Below are 20,450 nucleotides of genomic sequence, written 5' to 3'. Positions count from 1 at the left end.
ACATGGAACTAGAGGCACTATTTTGAAATTGACAAGCTTAAGGTCAGGGCAGACAGGTGCTGGACACGGCTGCAGTCAGTGCAAACAAATGGTTAAAAGTAATACATTGTGTTCCTTCGCCACCCCTCACACTCTTCGATGACTTCAGAAGATGCCCAGGGTTTAAACCACCTGAGAGTGGTCTAAGAAACTTGAATTACAGGCTAAGATAATATGTACCACAACACGCAAACACACCTGTACATCTTTCTTTCTAGGCAGATGGTGGAGACCAAAACCCAGACGAAACACCTGACCACCTGAAATACACCAGACTATGAAGATGGAAGTAGGTACGCGAGCCACCTAACCTGATCCACTACTTCATTCAAACACCGCTTCCTTGACTTCTCCACCCGTGCTCCCAACAAGCTCAACTTTGCCTTCTACTCTGAGGTCTGTTGAACTGTCCCGGAGTAGTTCAAGAGAGCCACATGGGAGCCACATGGCAGCAATGGGGAGCAGGCAGGGACACACACTCTTATCCTGAAGCAGGGCTGACATCAGAGGCAATGCAAAAATTCCCACCTGTAGGAAGTTTGGCAAGTGCCTGAGACTGCCCTTCCTGAGACCTATCAGTCTTCAAAAATGTCAGCACACCGGATAAAATGTACCCAAAACTGATGGCACTGCCCTATCATGGTGCATCTGGAGTTCATACTATCAGGCTTAGTGGATTCAACAACTCATGAAATAAATGCTGCACTCAGTTTAGTAAATGCAGTGGCATGTCCCTAATGAGGAATCAGAAACCCTATTGCTTTGAGGGATTTAGGTAGTAATTTTAGAGTACCAGCTCCAGTTCCCTGAGCTGCTAAGGAGGTACTTAGGACCCAGAAAGGTCCTTCAAAGGGATTATGGGTATTCTCCCTAAACTATTAGGTTCACTGCTAAACCTATCATCTGAGGCCACTCCAAGGACTGTTTAGATCCACCTAATCTATAATTTTGGCCCCTATATCTTCAACTTTGGCCTCTTTTATGGCTTTGAGCAGTAAGTATCCCATCTACTCCACTTGTGTGTTCACACTTCTCATTGCCTCTGCTCCTCTATACCAACCTCACTATGGCTATACGACACGTAAAGCCTTATCTGGGGCCGAAAAGCAGGAAAGAGGAATTTATAGAATTTGCTATAAAACTTTAACAACTCCTTCGAGGGATGTTCTCCTTCCTGGCAACTCGGCATAATTACAAGATGAATGAAAAGCAGGCTGTTCCTAGAGGGGAGGAGGGGCCGAGCTCTGTCACTGGTCAGGGTCCTACATGATTCTCCTAACACAGAATTAGAAGGGCTTTTAGATGTCAGCTAGTTCAAACCTTCTCTTTTACAGACAAGGAAAATGAAACTCAGGGAGGTGACATAAACGTGCTCTTGATCACAGGGTTACTAATGCTAGACCTCTTGATTCCCTGTCCAGGATTTGTTTTTTCCCTCTACACCACTGCTGTTGATTTATAGCAGTGGACTTGGAATGGAGTCAGTCTCCTGCGTAACTTTGCCATTATCAAGCCCTGGTTCATCATTCTGGACAACGACTGCTCTTCCCCAAGTTCCTAAAAAATCACAGAGGAACAATCTGTTCAAAGATCCGATAAACATGATGGGATGGTGCAGACCCATGATGCCCCCTGTTCCCACCCCAGGCTGTAAGCTGTTGTTGTTTTTTTAACATTTATTTATTTTTGAGAGAGAGACACGCAAAGTGGGAGCAGGGGAGGGCCAGAGAGAGAGGGAGACACAGCACAGAGCCTGACGCGGGGCTCAAACCCACAAACTGTGAGATCATGACCTGAGCTGAAGTAGGCCGCTAACTGACTGAGCCACCCAGGCATCCCCCAGGCTGCAAGTTTTCAATATCAATGGTGGAGCTCTCTATAGAGGCATCTCCTTTGAGCAGACAGTCCAGGTGAATACCAGTAACTCTAAAGCAAGCAACCTCCAATTCCTAACATCAATTGCATGATACCACTGTATATAACAGCTTTAAAATTTAAGAGTGCCATTCCTATCAATTCAGAGTGAAGGCAGCAGTTAATTTTAGTGACCTGTTGACCTTGATCTAAAAAGCACTGAAAGGAGCATGGATCACCATCCTGCCATTCAACGATTCTATAACATTCCAGTCCTGCTGGTCTTCCCATTAGTTTGAGGGGCTACAACAAATGTTACTGAAAAAGCCAGAACATAAAAATCAAGGGCACTGGCCTGTCCATTGAGCCTGATGCTTCTAATTAATGAGGCCATATGTCTGACTCAAAAAGTCCATCTCCTAAAGCAACACAAGCAACTCCGGTTTTAAATGAAAGCCATTTAGAACGTAGGCAGCTAAGGATTTAGGGAAAGATACACCTCGCCGTGATCTCTCTGGCTTCACAGGCTGGCTGGTTTCTTTCTCTCCTTTCAGAACAGGCTTCTCCTAATGGTCCCAAACCCGCTAACGAGCCCACGGCTGCCCCAGAGTCCTGCCCACACTGGCCCAGAGCAGACGGCACCAGATGCCTCTGCCGGGGGCAAACCCCAGAGGCTGAGCAGTCTCCAGGCAGACCGGCTCTCCAGATCAACGGGCATGATAGGCCAATGGGTGGAGAGCAGAGAGAAAGTGATCAATGCAAAAGGGAGAGGGAGCAGGAGCCACGCTCTGTCTGCCGCATCAGGTGGGCAAGGGAGACGGAGATGCACAGCCCTCATCAGGAAGCCATTAGGAAATTGCAGCCACCACAGCCTCCCGCTCTCAGACTGAAGGGTCTGCATGCAGCTGGTGAAAGCACTCATTACCTCTGCCCAGACATCCACTGGCTCACTGCACGGTGGAACCTAACCAAGTGAGCCACCAGAATAAAGCTGGGGCTTGCCTGGTGAGGCAGCAGGGGATGGGAGAGTCTTTACAGACTATGGACATGCAGAGAGCCTCCCAGAAAAGTGTTTGGATCACCAAGGGAGAGCAGTGGGGGCTCTTATCAGGGCACCTGGATCCACTTCATTCCTCTGCTGGGCAGCCTCATGGGCATTTCTTTATGCAAAAAGAGCTATTGACTGCTAATGGGTATGGGGTTTCATTCAGGGGTGATGAAAATGTACTAGAATTACATATCAGTGATGGCTGTACAACTCTGTGAATGTATTCAAAACCACCGAATGGTGGTTTAAAATTGTGAGTTTATATTATGGGAATTAAATCTCCATCTTAATAAATCATAATTTTTTAAGAGCTAGGGAGCCACCTGCTATGAGCTGAACAATGCCTGGGTGATGGGAAGACACAGACCCGTTTCCGTTCTAGCAGGGGAAACGAACCTCACATAGGTACCCAAGCAATAGCCACATAGTTACATCTCATGATGAGCGACACAACAATGACTAAGACAAAAGGTTTTGCAATGGAGACAAAGTGATGTGGCTGGGCTCCAGAAGCCTTGGGGAAGAGGGCAGGAAACGGCTTGCTGATGTCCTTTGTGCAGGGGGTGAGAGACAGCTGGGGGAGGGGGAGGTGGTCAAGGTATGAAGGCCAACTCCAATGGCAGATGGATGGCATTATAGAGAAAGGGAAGATGGAGAGGCAGGGACTCTGCCACATGGAAGCCTTCTGAGATGATGGATAGGCTCTGCTCACTGGAGACCATGGGAGAGGCTGGGCAAGTCCATTTCCAGAGGCAGACATGCGGGGTCTACAACTTCCGGAGCCGCTAAAACGGAGACTGTAAGGGAGGGCCACAGACTCCAGAAGACAAGTAGAACACCTCACGTCCCCCGAGCCCCAAGATGTCCCCGGGAGACACTGCCCGAACACCCAGATTCCTATCCTACAGGGCTTTCAAGAGAAAGAAATCTCCATCAGACCTGGTGCTTTCTGGAGACTTCTCTCCCAACCCCTGGAGAGAGACAAAGGAAGGGCAGAGAGAACAGGGCCTCAGGCAAACAAACAGGGATCACTGGACATGCACCAAAGAAGGTGCAGTCACAGCACTGTGACCAAAAGAGATCTTTTGGAAAATTCTTTTCCAAGAGGGATCATGAGTTCTGTCCCCTGGAATGCCCCAGAGCAGTTCTGATTGGCTCTGTGGCCCTGACTCAGAATGAGCACGGGCTCCACCCTCAGATGAGTAAATAAACTGACCCAAGAAATGCAGGGAGGGGGAGGAGGAAAGAGAAGAGTCAGGCCGAGAGCAGGGCAGGAACCAGGAGAAGGCAAGTGCTGAGTCTGGTGCAGGGGACAGAGACGTGAAATTTCAGCCCCCTTCCAGAGATGAGCGGTGTGACAGAACTCAAGGAAGAATATTCTCTGAGCCTTACACCCCACTTCAGTTGGGATACAACCCTGCCTTGGCAGCCTGCTCACTGCTGCTTTATAATATACTGAATTAGTCACTGGATTAGCAAGCACGTTTACACACACTGGCACACAGCTGTTTAAAGACACAGGATCCTCTTTTCTAGGTGCCAGATTCTGGCTGTAAATCAACCATTGCAATGGGCAACTGGCATATCCCAGAGCTGCACGGTTCAGCTGTGAAGCACGTTAGAGAAAGCCAGCTAGAAATGGAGAAGGTCTGAGAGAGAAAGATCAGTGGGCTTTTTCCAGTCCTGAGGCTTATGATCTCCAGGTTTGCCAAATGGATCTGCTGGCCTGGACCCTCACAGGAGGAAGCTTCCTCCCTGGCTTGCTGTATACACAGGTAGAAGAGTTTCAGTCCCAGACTTCAGATGGCCAAGGTCGCTCCCAAGGAAAAAAAGGATCCCAGGGCAAAGCAGAGTCCTTCAGCTGTTAAAATAATTCTATGCCCTGATAATGACAATTCCAAGAAACGTCCCTGTTGACGAGGCAAGGACAATGCCTGAACATAAAGCTTTTGAGTTGGAAATGTGACCAAAGTCCTACCTCAAGTTGGGTTAGGAATGCGTGAGGGCAGGGAAATACTGTGACTGGCCGCAGGGGCTGCTCAGGCCCAGTGGTTATGGGGGTGTTGAGTGGAAAAGTTTCTGTAACCGGGTTAACAGAAACCACAGTTGTAACAACCAATGGAGTAATAAGAGCACTGTCAGCAGTGAAGATTTGTGCAGAGCACAGTGGCCTAGGAGATAATGATAAAACACCATGTATTGAGACCCTGTGGCAGTATGAAAGCATTTTACAGGAATCACCTCAAATCTTTACAACAGCCCTGAAAACTCTTGATTAGGGTCTCCATTGCAAGGATGGTTTTTGAAAAGCAAGACTTAGGGAAGTTCAACACTTTGCCTAAGGACAAATTAGCCAGCAGAAAGCCTGAATTCAAACCCAGGGCCAGCTCACCTCAACCCTGCTCGTCCAGGACCCCATGATGCCTGCAGTGAGGGACATCATTATAACCCACATAATGAACGACAGACTGCGATTCAGGGACAAAGATTATTTTCTATGAAGCAACTTAAATGTAAATCCCTTCCCTTTGACTCAGGTGAGAAATGGGAAAAAGAGAATGTGTCAATGTGTGTGTGTGGGTGTGTGTGTGTGTAAAATATATACAGATATACAGATATACAGATACAGATATATGTATTAAGATTATGGGAAGAAACTTGTGGCATAAACAAATCTACCTGACAAAGAGAAGAACCAAATACAATTACTAAAAAAGGGTGCAGTACATTGAGGGTCCAGAAGTACAGACAGGAATTCTGAAATGATTTGTAAATAGATTTATGACTGGTTTATGTAGGAGAAGCTGGTCTTGCACCAGCTTTTATTTTATTATTTTTTAATGTCTTATTTATTTTTAAGAGAGAGACAGAGCATGAACAGGGGAGGGGCAGAAATAGAGGGGGAGACACAGAATCCAAAGCAGGCTCCAGGCTTCGAGCTGTCAGCACAGAGCCTAACACAGGGCTTGAACTCACAAACAGTGAGATCATCACCTGAGCTGAAGTCGGACACTTAACTGACTGAGTCACCCAGGCACCTCCAGCTTTTAGAAATTCAAATATTAAGTCCTTGGAAATGGCTTACCCATAAAAACACTGAAAATATTCCCTTCATAGAAAGCAAGGCAGCTGAGGGCCACCGGAGACTGGCCTCACCTTTGCTCCTCACTCACTGTCTGCAGCGCGTCCGTGAGCAGTACGTGACCAAACACGATGAACCCAGAGGCACGTCGCCAGGGCCTAATCTCATTGAAAAAAAAAAAAAAAAAACCAAAATTGCTCTTTTGTTCATCCAGCACCTCTAATCTCTGGAGATGCTGAAGCCAATCTGGAATTTCATATTTCCCCCATCAGCCCGTCCGTCGCAGAAGTGTATAGGTGAGGGCATGGAAAAGCCACAAAGTTCCCCAAGAGAAGCTTTCAGAAAGCCAAAAATAAAGAAATAGATACTTGATTTTTAAAAAATCTCCAACGGAATCAGAGGTTAATGTCAGGTCTGCCGTGTAGACATTGATTCATTCCATGTGTGTTTATTTATCTACAAACATTCCTGTTGCATCAAGTGGCCTCAAGGCTGAGACTTGTACCTCTGAACATCCCCTCCCTGGAAAATTCTCAAGTAAGGGTGGAGCTCCTATTTCATTCCTCGATTTCCCAATCTGGAAAATGGGGGCCAAAGCCCTAGTTCTGTATGGGAGTTTGGTGAACTCAGCTATATTTGTGCATTTCGAATTGGAAAATGCACAATGAAAATTCTGGGAAATACATATATATTTTTTTGCTTTCTCTGTATTACACATCCCGATGGTAGATATTTATAGATCTACTGAATGTTTTCCTCCTTACCCTGATAATAATGAGGAGCCTAAAAGAGCATACACCACAAACGGGTGTTCCAAGAATCAAAACTTCTGATAAGAATGTTAGCAAATTTGCTCTCCTTACAGATTCTAAGTTGGTAGGACTTTATAATTAGAAAGCTCTAAGCTCAAATTTGTGAAAGCTCTACAGCCTTCAGAAAATGAACTGAACCTTTCTGAGAGTCAATTTCTCATCTTCAAAATGGGAATTAAAACACCAACCTCACAAAGTTGTTGAAGGAAAGGGATTATTTGTGCATAGCACCCTGCCCCATGCCTGGTGCATAGTAGGTGCTCTATAAATACTTCATTTCTCCAAACTGAAGCCCAGATACACATAAAGACCAAACACGAGCACCTGGCAGTTTTGAAGAACGTTCAGTTGCCATTGGGAGGCAAGGAAAGTGTAACACTGAACCCTTGATCTTATGTGAAATCAAGGATGCATTTCCTGTACACACACACATGACTCACCCTTAGTTCCTATGTACTCAGTACTACAACTCTATCATCTCTCCCACTAATTTAATAAAATGCCCTGCATCACCAATGACTTCTGAATACTTTCTAAACCTGAGCTCATTAGCTCTCTCACTCTCTCCCAAGTAGAGGCGCCTCACTCACTAGGAGTGAGCACCCTTCTTCCAGAAGAATACAGAGGTGATGCAGAGATGTGGCGATAGTCTGGCAGCCCGGAATAAAGACAGACACACCTGAGGCAATACAACGTGAAGGATGACCACCTATAAGTGGACCTGCCCAGTTTTCAGCCCAGAAAATGTTCAAACTAGTAAAAGGTAAGACCAGGGATTCCTTAGGTTTGACCAAAATTACCCACAGGTGGAAAGCTTGAACCCAAAGGCTCCCAGTTTGAGAAGGGGACACACTCTTCAATCACAGGAAGTTATGCCCTACAAGACTAGATTTTCCTGGCAAGCACTAAGTTCAGTGCCAAGGTTCAAAAGGGCCAAATTTAGTATGAGTATCTCCATTTTTGGCGCAATCACCTCCCCATTTGCATCTCCTCTTCCCCTATGATCCAGAGCCCCCAGGGGCACTGCGGGCTCCTTAGGATTGCTTTCAGCCCCAAGAAAGCAACATGCCAAGAGGACACTTCTCAGCATAACCCCTGTCCACTCCATGTTGGAATGCTCTAGCTTCCGGAACAACCAGCACAAGGAGGGAGGGGCTTCTTTTTATTGCTAAGGAACAACACATTGTATTAGAGGGGTAACTGAATATAATTTTGCTAAACTCCAAGTGTTTATACCTAGTGCCATAGTAAATGTCCCTGCCCCAAATGAAAACTAACAGCGGGGGCAGGGCGGTGGGGGTGGTGTAAAATGCCCTCATCGAAGATGTCATTACTTCCGATATGGCTCTTTGGCACAATCCTTTCCCATAAAATGCAGTATGAGATTCAAAGGTTTCTGTTTTTTCAGTTTTGGGAGATTTTTTTCCTCCAGCAACCTGAAGTTTCTGCTAGTCATTAAAATGGACCTTATTTGTGAAAAATGGGTAAACAGAGGCACAGAAGATCATATAGTTCAACACAGAGAAACAGGTGGGACAGGAATTCTTTTCAAAATTGTTTATATTGAACAGAATAATGTATTTCTCAAAGTCCAACATCAACTCAACCCAGAGGGAAACTGCCGATCTTTCTAGAAGCCTCACATTTTGTTCATACTTCTTGAGGAGAAACTAACTTGCCATCCTACTTAAAAGTTGGCCAAGGGTGCCAGGGTAGGTCAGTCGGTTAAGCGTCCGGCTTCGGCTCAGGTCATGATCTCACGGTTTGTGGGTTCAAGCCCCGCATCAGGCTCTGTGCTGACAGCTAGCTCAGAGCCTGGAGCCTGCTTCAGATTCTGTGTCTCCCTCTCTCTCTGACCCTCCCCTGCTCACGCTGTCTCTGTCTCTCAAAAAAAAAAAAAGTTGGGGGCGCCTGGGTGGCTCAGTCGGTTGAGCCTCCGACTTCGGCTCAGGTCAGATCTCACGTTCGTGGGTTCGAGCCCCGCGTCAGGCTCTGTGCTGACAGCCAGCTCAGAGCCTGGAGCCTGCTTCCAGTTCTGTGTCTCCTTCTCTCTCTGCCCCTCCCCCTCTCATGCTCTGTCTCTCTCAGTATCAAAAATAAATAAAACATTAAAAAAAATTAAAAAAAAAAAAGTTGGCCAGTGGGTTGGCATCTTGGAAAGCTATGCGGATTTTTCAGATCCTATGTCAGCGTCATCGGTGAAACCCACTCAGAGCTCAACCATAAGCCAACTGTGTGGGACCCACCAACTACATAAAAAATATGTGGAGGAAATCTATATCTAGCAACAGAAAAGAGGGTGTCCTGTTGCCATTTCTGATCTCGAGCTAGTGTTCATGACCATTACTATCATTAGTAATGTGAACATTCCATGTTTTTACCAAGTTATCATAGAAATAGTGAAAATATATGTGGCTGAATGGAAATGTCAGGAGGTTTAGAGAAAGACAGCCCCACATTCTAACTCTGCCACATACCTACCACGTAACCTGGGGAAAGAAATCTTAGGATCACTGCCTGCCCTGCCCCATTGGTAAAATGTTAAGAACACAAAGAATTACCTCGAGCCTCAAATGTGGTGAAGTCATGCATCTCCCTGTAAAATTTGCTGCCAAAAGATAACCAAGTATGAAGTGAACTGGTCAGTAATAAGCCCAGACAGACTGTAGTATTTCCCCCAGATTCAATAAACTTCCAGATATTTGTATGAATTCTGGAGGCAGCAGACACAGAACTTCAGAATCCGTGGGTCTGAATCTAAACCCCTAAACTCACCGGCCACGTGAGCTCAGGCAAGTTGTCTGACCTCTCAGCTTCTTCATCTGTGAAATGGAAATAATATGTGGCTAGTGGGGATTAGGGTAAAATAATGAGGTCCTGGTGCATTAATATCTTAACACATTAATAAGTTAGCACCTAGTAAATAATAGAAAAAAAAAAAAGCAAAAGAATTGAGATGAGTGGACTCTGTGCCTACGTAAATACCAGTAGGTAAAGTCTACCTTTTATTACCAGGGGCAGTTTTTCTTGTTTTCCCCAAACTGGCAGGCCATTCTGAGGTGCTTGCTGCTGACAGAAAAGGTGAATAGGCCTTTCTCAAAACGTAGAAGTAACATCAAGAAAATGATTTTCAGGGGCGCTTGGGTGGCTCATTCGGTTGACATCAGCTCAGGTCATGATCTCACCGTTTGTGGGTTCGAGCCCCACATTGGGTTCTCTACTGACAGCTTGGACCCTGGAGACTGTTTCCAAGTCTTTGTCTCCCTCTCCCTCTGCCCCTCCCCTGCTCGTGCTCTGTCTCTCTCTCAGAAATAAATAAACATTAAAAAATATATATTAAAAAAAAAGTAAAGCAGGGAAGTGTTGACTTTAAAAAAAAAAGAAAAAAGAAAAAGAAAATGATTTTCAGATAACAGCTGCGTGCTGGCGACACTCTTCCATGGCTGCAAAAAGCGGCCTTTGCAAAGCCGGGCCGCCTGTGCGGGCCACACCCCGACACACACTTGTAGCTTCCTGGACGGCTGCGGAGACTGAAGCAGGTGGTGTCTTGTCTGGCTCTGCCTCGGCCGGACAGCCTGTGCCCCGCGGAAGGGTCAGCAGGTTGCCGCACAGCCACCATTCCGTGAACGGCCAAGAGCAAGCGGGCCCGGGGCCATTCCCTCTGTACAAACAGGAGGCAGGGGCCTTGACTCAGAGTGTGTCAGGAAGAGGCACTGAGGTGGCTTTCAGCAGAATGCATTCCTGCTGCAGGAGGGGACTATTTACCTACCAAGCAGCGCATGGGGAAGCAGCCGCTTGGATGAAATAAGCTCATGGCTCAGACCACATGCTCAGCCCTGAGGATGCAGCTGGGGCCCGCTGCTTCACCTACCGGACCCCTAACCTACATCTCCTTCCTCCAGATGAGACCCGCACCGGAGCTGCCTTCCGCTGCAACTGTAGCAAAGGCTGATGGAACAAGGAAGCTGTTTCATGGAGGGGGACCAAGAGGAAGGTAGGACTCCTGGTCCAGTGTCACCCCTGAGACAATGTGCCTGATTCTCCGACTGCAAATGAGGCAAGGAGCAGTCCCTGACACCTCTCTGCGTGGAAGTTATTAACCTGCACAGATGTATCCCCAATTCTCCCAATGACGGAATTCTGAGTAACAAAATTGGAGGATTAGGAGAAAAACATCCTCCTTGAATGACATTCTATGTTCCCTCCAAGGCTTCATTATCTTAAATGTTATCTAGAGTCATAAAATGGTTTCTTTTTAAGGTTTTTAACATTTATTTTTGAGAGACAGAGAGACAGATCATGAGCAGGGGAGGGGCAGAGAGAGAGGGAGACACAGAATCGGAAGCAGGCTCCAGGCTCTGAGCCAGCTGTCAGCACAGAGCCCGATGCGGGGCTCAAACCCACAAACTGTGAGATCATGACCTGGGCTGAAGTCGGGCACTCAACCGACTGAGCCACCCAGGTGCCCCAAATGGTTTCTTAAGAGAAACCTTACGGGTCATCTTTTTCAGCCGATGTACTTGACTGAGGAAGACCCTGAGATCCAGAAAAACGAAATGCCTTGCCCAAAGTCACATCAACAGATGCAAAGCCATGGCTAGAACCCAGGGCTCTTGACTCTGCAACCAATGATGGGCGCCCCAGGGTACACTCCTATTCGCTCTACACACAATATGTATTCCTACTGTGCTGATGAGTCTCCCCTTACCACCTGTGCACACGCATTGTATTCCATCCAAGGAATCAGTATTTCAAGAACCTTTGCCAAACGGACAGAATTCACCGAAACTATAAAGTCATCACATGGAAACTCTTCCACCAAAAATTTCCTCTGATGGATTTTCTGAAGGCTATTTTAAAATCCAACTCCACAACACACTCTTATTTGAAACCTGAATGCTGAAGTAATGAATTACTCTAGCACAAAACTGTCATCACACAAAAATGTCATTAGAGCGGAGCCGTTACAGGACCTGGCACAGAGTAAGAGTTCCTAAATGCTTCAAAAACCATGGACCCACACACACTCCCTGGGTTTAGGAATGCCCCTGACTGACCTAGATTCTTCATTTTCCATTTGTACCTTGAAAATACGTACCTGATTGATTCTGTCATCTTCTCTGAGGTTTAACGCCTATTCTGATAAACTGATACAGAGGTTTTAACAACTAACAGTATGAGTAGGAGGTAAAGTAATGCTACCAACAACAACAACAAAAAAAAATCACCTCTCTCAGAAGCCTATCCAATGTAACACTTCTATGTCCTTAAAATCTCCCTACCTTCAAAGGCAAAATTCATCCTGAGATTCAAAATGTTCTTACCTGGGTCCTGGCCTCACATTTCCTTCTCTCTTCACTTTCTACAAATCAAGGTATTTTTCTTCATATTTATGTAAGCCTTTCTTTTAACTCTAAACTTTTGGCATTCATCCCACACTGTTCTCTCTATCTAAAATAATCCTTTCCCTGTTCTTACGCCCCCTTCCAATGTTTCTGAAATAGCCATGTTCTCTCTAAAGCTGACCCATGAAATTATTCTAGCCGAGAAATGTTGGAAGAAACAGCCCAACAGGCCCAGAAAACATAAATAATCATTGATCCACACATAGTTCCATAAATTCACACAATGGTTCTCCTGCACTTTTAGCCATGGAAGCATCTGGAACACAAGGAAGATTTCATCTGATTTACCCTGACCAGCCGACTAGCCATGCACCTATGAAAAGATTCCACAAGCGAAGAGTAGAAACAATAGAGCCCAGGTCACCCACCTGACCACCTGAGTTGGGTCCCTATGAGGATTTGTCCAAAAGTCTATGAAATAATCATGTACATTCTTGCATTCCTTTTTATAATTATTTCTTTTTGTTCCTTTATGAGTTCTTTCATCCTTTCTTACTCTTTTCCTGCCCTCGTTCTTTTTTATGTCTTCCTTTTTAGTCAAAAGGGATGTTGCAATTGAATCCACCATTCCCTTCCTCCTCTCCTAAAGCACTTAGGGCTTGCTCTTTACTTTTGTTTTTGTTTTTACCCACTTTAATGGTACCCAAAAACCTCTTTTTTTTCCTTGCCCTTTTTGATCCCATCAGTAAAACTTCTCATTTTGGACAAGCATTAAAACAAAACAAAGCAAAAATGTTAATTGTCTTCACTTGTGTAATGATGACATTTCCCCCTATTCAAAAGTTCATTTTCACACACACACACACACACACACACACACACACCCCAAGCAGAAAGTTTACAGTTCCTCCGCAGAATCTTGCAAAGCAAAACTCAACAGCTTAGCATCGCTACCCAAAGCTACCAAGAGGTTTCAAATGCCTTAAGTGGACTTGTTTGAGGTTGATTTGTAGTTGTTTCTCAGGCTCTGAGAAATATTATATTATGCGTCAAAAACACATTTAAAAATATAACTCATGGTTGGGGGAAACCACACTGAACTTGAATTATTTCAAACTCTTAATCTGGTCCTCAAAGCTTACTTTGAACAGTCTAACCCCCAAGATTAGTGATTGAGAGTAGATATTAAAAAGAATATTATCATCTAAATTCAGTGTCTAAGTGGTGTGACCCTCATCTGCTGGGAAAGCCCCAGTTTATGTCCATCATTATAGTATTTTTATTTACAGTGCCCATTACACTCTCAAAAGTGTCCCAATTTCGATGGTACGTTAAATGAACTCGTTACCTATACAACACCAAGATCCGCAACCCAATACAACACTGGCCAATACTACTTTGGATCTTCAAGCACCATCTGTGTCAATATTTTACAATTCTCAGGGACAAAATTAAATGCTACAGAAGAGGACAACTGAAAAGAGGTCATAGGATGGTAAGAAGTGTCCAGGGACAGGCTTGGACCCAAGCAGCAGAAACTAGAAAGCTCCTGGGAAATATGATGAAATTGGCCAAAGAATCAATAAATATTTATGGCTTGAACAGCAATGTTTTGAGTATGTCTGTAAGCATGGCTCCCTGCCAGTGAAATTGGATCTACTGCAACCTACACCACAGACCAACTTCTTTTGGTATCTGCACAGAGACTCCAAAGTACACAATTAAAAGAAAAAAGTAACACAGATAGGCACAGGGCTTCAGAAAAGTAGCTAAGTAGAAATAGAGCCTGTTAATGCAATTTGAAAAACATCTACTGATGTTTTGAAAGAAGATGTCTTTAACCCAACTGAAAAAGAGCAAAGCCATAGGCACATGACAAATAGAAATGATACATTTAGGAACTGTCTTGATGTTCCCAGTGCTGAGTTAAGAGGAGCTTAGCTGCTGTAAGGGAAGAGTGGGCCTTAAAGGCTATCAGCATGAGAGCAAATCTAATCAGGGGTTCTGTCTGTGCAGAGAAGTGGGCCCAACATGTCATTCTGCAGCAGCCAGATAAAAATATGGAGACTGTGTTGTCAATATACAAATCTATCTCTATGACAACTGTGTGGGTCCAAGGATGTTAATTACTTGGAGAAAATGCTCCTCATAAGGCAGTGATAGAAGGAACAATACCTATCCCATGGACAACTGCTCAGAATGCCTGTTCGTTTCCCTATTAGCCCTAGTCATAGAAGGCTGGTGGATCTGCAGGTAGAATCCCAAAGCTCGCCTTCCCTCCCTGTGCCAGATTAACAACTACAAACAGTCCCCTGACCCATGAAACGGACTTGAAAATACTACATTTTACTTGGAAAAAAATAAAACATTTGGTGTGTAGACAGAAAATGTAGGCACTTATGGCTTCTTTGGGAAGCAGGAAAATTAAACTACAACCATATTAACAAAACACACTAGTTGCTGATCTATGTCTCTCATCAACCAGATTGTGAGATTCTTTGCAGAGCTGTGTCCGTGATACAAGAGGCAAAACAGGCAGCATCAGGAGGCTCCAGGAAGGATGTGAATTTGGAAGTGACCATCATCATCTGGCCACCTGTGAGAGAGCGAAATACATCTGGAAGACATCAGGCAAACAAGAACCCAGGTTCTCTGCGTGGTGATCCGAGGTGAGCACTGCTCAAACCTTCAAGTATCTTCCTACAGCAACGCATCCAGACTGGCAGGCCTGGAGACTGCCCATAGAATAGGTCCTTTCCCTAAGGTCAGAGGAGTCATGCAAGGAGGGAGCCCTGTACCTCCTCAACCCCGAGAGCATCCACCATCACGGCTTTCTCATATGCGCCTTTTAATTTCCAGAGTGTCTGTGAATAGCATGGAGCTTCTATTTGAGGTATAACATGCCTGCAACAGCCCATCAGTTTGTTTCTAACCAGTGTGGCCTTGGGCGAATTATACATCTTTTTGACTGTCACTTTCCTTACCTGAAAAACAGACAAAATAATAGCTCTCCCCATCTGTGTTAGTGTGAAGGGTCAAAGTGTTATTTTATGGGAAAGTGCCAGGCTCCATCCAAGTTTCAGAGAAATCCCTGTAACTTGTGATGGCAACAGTCTACCTCCAGTGCAAGTTGATGGAATGCCTTGATAGCCACGGGTTATGCATTTTGCAAACCAGAGAGATATCTGTAATTATGCTGCTGCTATCGTCATTGTAGAGTTATCTGTGCTCTTTGAAATACAGAGCCCTGCTTTTCTGAAAGATCTTGACCGATGCTAACCAGCTCTCTGCCTTGCAGAGATTTTGCCCCGGAGTTAGAGTGCTCTGAGAAGCTGACTACGGGCTTGTTTGTCTCCTGGGGGGCGATCCTCCGACAAGGTGCTCTGGTCTCTTTAAGAAAGAAAAAAAGTTACATAGACTAAAAAAAAAAAAAAAGAAGAAGAAGAAGAAAGAAAACACAGCAATACAAACCAACCAAAAATGCCAGGAATGCAAGCTTTGCCAACCAAATAAATAAAATGTGAGATACTTTATAACAACTGGACATGATGCATTTCTCAACTCGCATTATTGAAATACTACTTTTCCATCAGCCCTTCAAACGTCCCCCTGACTCCTAGTCTTGGTGGCCCTCTTGCTTGCTTAGAGATAGCACTGATAACCCCCTTCACCCAAAGGGACTGACCAACCCCTGTACCTTTAGCTATGAGTTGGGACCCTTAAGTACTTGGACACTCTCAAAGTTACCTGGCTCATTATGTTTGTTCTGTGGGCCACAGAATGGAACCTCGTTGGTATGAGATCTCAGCTAAGGAGATGAAAAAGTTCTCTTTAACTTTACTGTACCTTCTCTCTCAAAAAAGAGGTGAGGGGAAGTACATGATACAGCAATAGCCTGTTAAACATTTCAAGGGGCCCCTGAAAATTCTACACTGGTTTTCTGTTAACTTGTTTTCTAGTTAACTGTTTACAATCTACTTGGGGTCAGGACTGCTTTAAGATTTTATACACATCGGGGCGCCTGGGTGGCTCAGTCAGTTAAGTGTCCGGCTTCGGCTCAGGTCATGATCTCACAGTTCGTGAGTTCGAGCCCCGCGTTGGGCTCTGTGCTGACAGCTAGCTCAGAGCCTGGAGCCTGTTTCAGATTCTGTGTCTCCCTCTCTGACCCTCCCCTGCTTGTGCTGTCTCTCTCTGTCTCTCAAAAATAAAAAAGGCAGAAAAAAAATTTTTTAATAAAAAATAAAAGATTTTGTACACATCAAGAGACATAATTCTCCTGGCAACCATATGAAATGGAACAATTATTACACTCATTTTGTTGATGCAGGAGCTGGAGCACAGAGAGATGAAGTAATGTGTCCAAAGTCACACAGCTAGTAAGTGGCAGTGCTGGGATTCAAACCCAGACAGGCTGGCTCCAGACTCCGGGCTCTGAACCACGGGCTGGTTAGTCACTAATGGAGTGTGGTCCATGGGGGTCTGGAAGCACGGTGAATGAGTGAGCTTAATAGCCTGGGCAGCTCTGCCCTCATTTGTCTATGCCGATGAGGACATAAAGACTGACCAGAGGGACGACAAGAAGGAACAAATCTTCTTCCTGTCTCTAAGGATTATATGGATCTCCGATAAAGGGTGGGGGGGGGTGATTCTTTCATTCTTGTAAAATAGCACACATGGAGAATTAGCACTCCTGCTCTTCTCTGAGCATTATGCTCACCTCACCAGGAAGGTAGAGTGGAAAAGGAGGGGAAAAATTAAGCGGCTTGGGAATGTATTTGCGTTGGCACCCAGCCTCCACCCTTCTCAGTAAGCTCCACACCAAGAGGGAACTCCATGGACTCTCCATGGCTTTGTTCCTTTTAGCCCATTTAAGATCCGAGAGCCTGGCAATCATGTACTGCAATTAGAATGTTATGCCCACTTTACACTTACAAGGAATATTCAATTCCAGTGTTATTTCAAAGTGTTTATTAATTTGGTACTTAAAGCTGTTGAAAATCGGTGAGGTCTCAATCTAGAAGAAACGTGTCCAAAGGTTCAGGATCAGGTCCTAGCCACAAAGACAGGAAAATAATCCAGGACTCCTATTTCAGCACCTACTTCCCTACTGCCTCTCTTTGGCTCCTGTATTTTGGGAGGAAAAGCCTTGATTTGATTATTTAAAGCAAATAAGATCCAAAACTAGTTATCTCCACACATAAGAAACTAAACAACCCAAAGAATCATTCTGAAAAATATTTAAGTCACAGCTGTGGACACAAAGCCATGCTGTGAAAAGTTAAACTTTAAACACATGTCCTATATGGTCTGATGGGCAAAGCAAATCCCTACTTAGCCAGTGTCTTCACCCTCCCACCCCCCGACAAAGCCAGGCAGCCCTGGCCAATGTTTCTTCTATCCTTGCACCTGCAAGCTAAGTCTCAACTGACATTTCTTTGCTGAGCTTTTCAAATGTAATTTGCAGTATTACTCAAGGCAACATATGCTGAGAAGTTAGAAAAGGGATTAATTTCACTTTAGCCACTGGTTTACTAGATTTTCTTAAGTAAGTGACTTATCTTCTCTGTGCCTCTATTTTCCTCTCTGAGATATGGGTACAATAGTCACATATATGCTACCAAAAATCCAGAAAAAAAAACCCTAAAACTTCTATATGTATTTTCAAGTTTCTCTATTTTCCCCAAGATAGTGCCAGAAATCAAGTCTCATTACGACGAATGGCAGAAGATTGCTCAACTTCTCTGACCCATTGATATTTTGTTGTATTAAAGAATGCTTACAAAACCTGATCAGTGGCTTGTCAACCTTTTCTGGAAAAGAGAGGCACTGTAAGGATTCCTACCATAATAGATGTTGACTATAGTAATAGGGCTTCCTGTCCCCATTTTATAGATGGTAAAGCTAAGCAAAGTTACTTGTCCAGGGTTTATTTTTTATCAATAACCAAAATAACAGCACCATATGCTCAAAATCTCTAGTATGTAATATTAAATTACCCCCCCCCCATTACTTCAGCTGTTTACTATGATCTAAAACATGTGTTGCTAGGGGCTCTTCTTCATGCCTAGTTCACGCAATCCATTGTAGGTATGTATACTGATATACGATATTTCCCAGACAGCCGAATCTGTCTCTTCCCCATAAACATGCAAATAAACAAGCCATTCTTAAGGAAAGAACCTATTAGTTGAGTTTATGTCTTTGCTGGGAACTATCATTTCTTTCATCATGGTTTGGTTCGACTGTGACTAACAGAATTTATTCTGGCTTCCTTGAACCCCAAACACAACCATCACACAGCATCATTTCTGAACTGTAGCTCTAAGTGCCCGAAATGTCTCCACGGGTCTAGTTGAACTCCGTGTTGTCCTGACCATCAACATCCCTGTGACAACAGTCTTAGCATGGACTTCCCAGTGCAACCCCCAGTGCTGGGTCTAACAGGAGAGGACATGGCCATGTCTTTATTAACATTTCAGAATGTTCTCCAAATGACAAACCATCAGTTTGGCTTGGGTTCAAAGTTTAAGCAGATTAAGAAAGGGTTAATATAAGCAACTCATTATGGCAGAGGCAAAGAAGGCTGAACCACAGGCGGGAGTAGCTAAACTTATTGATAATCTGACATCACAGAGAAACAGGTTACTGCAATTAATTACTTTCCAGAAAGCATCATCTTCTCACTGTATCTTATTATATACCTTTACCTCTAAAATCTCTAATCTCTAAAAGATAGCTGGCAGTTCCCTATCCTAAAAGAAAACATCTATTCTTCTCAGGCTTCATTATCCCAGGAATTCCTCCATAAAACTGCTTAGGATCAAAAACTGTCTAAGACAAAATTGCATTTCCTTCCTATCCCCTTCTTCTTCAAATCCTTCAAATCAAGGAATTGGACACCACCACCAACCAAAGACACATAGTCGTGTTTGGTGTCGGGACGTTTTCCCTCTTTTAACAGATCTGTGCTGGCAGAGGACAAATTTATGGCAGATTAGAAAGATGGGTAAAGTAAGTAACCTGCAGGAATAGAAACGGGATGTTTCCAGAAGTTAAGATAATCATTTTAGTTCTACCATGTCCTTGCCCTCAACCCAGAAAAGAGGAGCGAGGGACATGTGACAGAGGAGCGCAGGACGGCAAGATGTTTGAAAATGTGCTTGCAGGCCAGCCAGTTGGACACTGTGTCGGCTCTTACTGCCCACGGCCCTCCATCCAGCACCAGTTCTGAGGGGTGTGGGGCCAGGGGATGATGTCTTCTTCAGCAGGGTCCATCTCCTGCCCCCACCTTCAACGCTACAGAATAAGGCCAGAGCGTTCTCACTCAGTTGGAAAGATAAAAAAGCAGGAATGGGGGTACTGGACATTCTATAAGCTTTTTCCCATTACTCACAAAACCACAGCTGTGAAAATAAATACCAACCCCCAAACAAGGGTCCCAGGCCACCAACAGCCTTCTTCTCTACCTTGCTTCCAGCTGCCCCCAGCATCGCCTCACTCAAGCAGAAACGCACTGCCTGGAAGGGAACAGCGAAGGGGGAAGAAGCGGAGGGGTCCCCAGCCTTCGGCCAAAGCCGGCATGGGGGCCTCGACAGTCACCACTCACCAGGGGAGGGGAAAAGCTCCAGATCCACTTTTTCCGTCTTGATGATGGTGAGAGTCGGTTTGAGATCGACGGCCGCCTTCATGGTGCCAGGAGTGGGGGGCAGACAGGATTATAGCAAGTTTGCTGTTATTCTTGTTGTTTGTCTTTTTAATGGGGATTAGTAACAGGGAAAAGGGGACGGGGCGGAGGGGAATCCGACTTTCTTTCCTAAGATCTCAATTCCCGCTGACTTTTCCCCGCGCCCAGAAAGTGCGCGCCCGGCACTCTCCGGGGAAGTTGGCACTTTGCGGAGAAGTGCGCGCGCCCCGGGTCCCAGCCTCGCCTGCGCCTCGCCCCGCTCCTCCTTGTCCTCGCCCCGCTCCTCCTCTCCGCCGGCAGGCAGCTTCAGCTCGCTCTCGCTCTCCGGAGCCGCGCTCTCCCTCCCTCTCTCCCTCCTCTTTAGGGCGTTTCTCGCGCCGCCGAGCCTCAGCCGCCGGGTCTGCTCGCCCGCTCCCCCCCATCCCCCAAACTCTCAGCAGGGAGGGGGGAACGAGGGGCGGGGACGGCGGAGCGGGGGCGACCCGGGGGCGGGGCCAGAGACCAGCGGCCAATTGGCGGCGGCGCAAAACGAAAGGAAGGCGGGGCGGGGCTCCGCGGCCGCCCGCGCTCCGGCCCGCAGCCTGCT

General features: G+C 45.5%; 1 protein-coding gene across 4 annotated transcripts in view; it reads right to left on the bottom strand.

Annotated features, from left to right (window-relative positions):
• Positions 1-20,256, bottom strand: part of ETS1 (ETS proto-oncogene 1, transcription factor) — a 64,351-nt gene extending 44,095 nt beyond the window's left edge. Inside the window, exon 1 of one of the 4 annotated variants that reach the window (XM_029956068.1) lies at positions 19,787-20,256. In XM_029956068.1, the coding sequence (XP_029811928.1) occupies positions 19,787-19,868 (82 nt within the window). In that variant the 5' untranslated portion in view covers positions 19,869-20,256. The remainder of the gene's footprint in view (positions 1-19,786) is intronic. The other 3 variants (XM_029956066.1, XM_029956069.1, XM_029956067.1) reach the window with 3 other exon arrangements.
• Positions 20,257-20,450: the final 194 nt, after the last annotated feature.

This window comes from Suricata suricatta, chromosome 11, assembly GCF_006229205.1.
Source record: "Suricata suricatta isolate VVHF042 chromosome 11, meerkat_22Aug2017_6uvM2_HiC, whole genome shotgun sequence".
Classification (NCBI taxonomy): domain Eukaryota; kingdom Metazoa; phylum Chordata; class Mammalia; order Carnivora; family Herpestidae; genus Suricata; species Suricata suricatta.
This window is presented reverse-complemented; position numbering and strand designations above follow the sequence as displayed.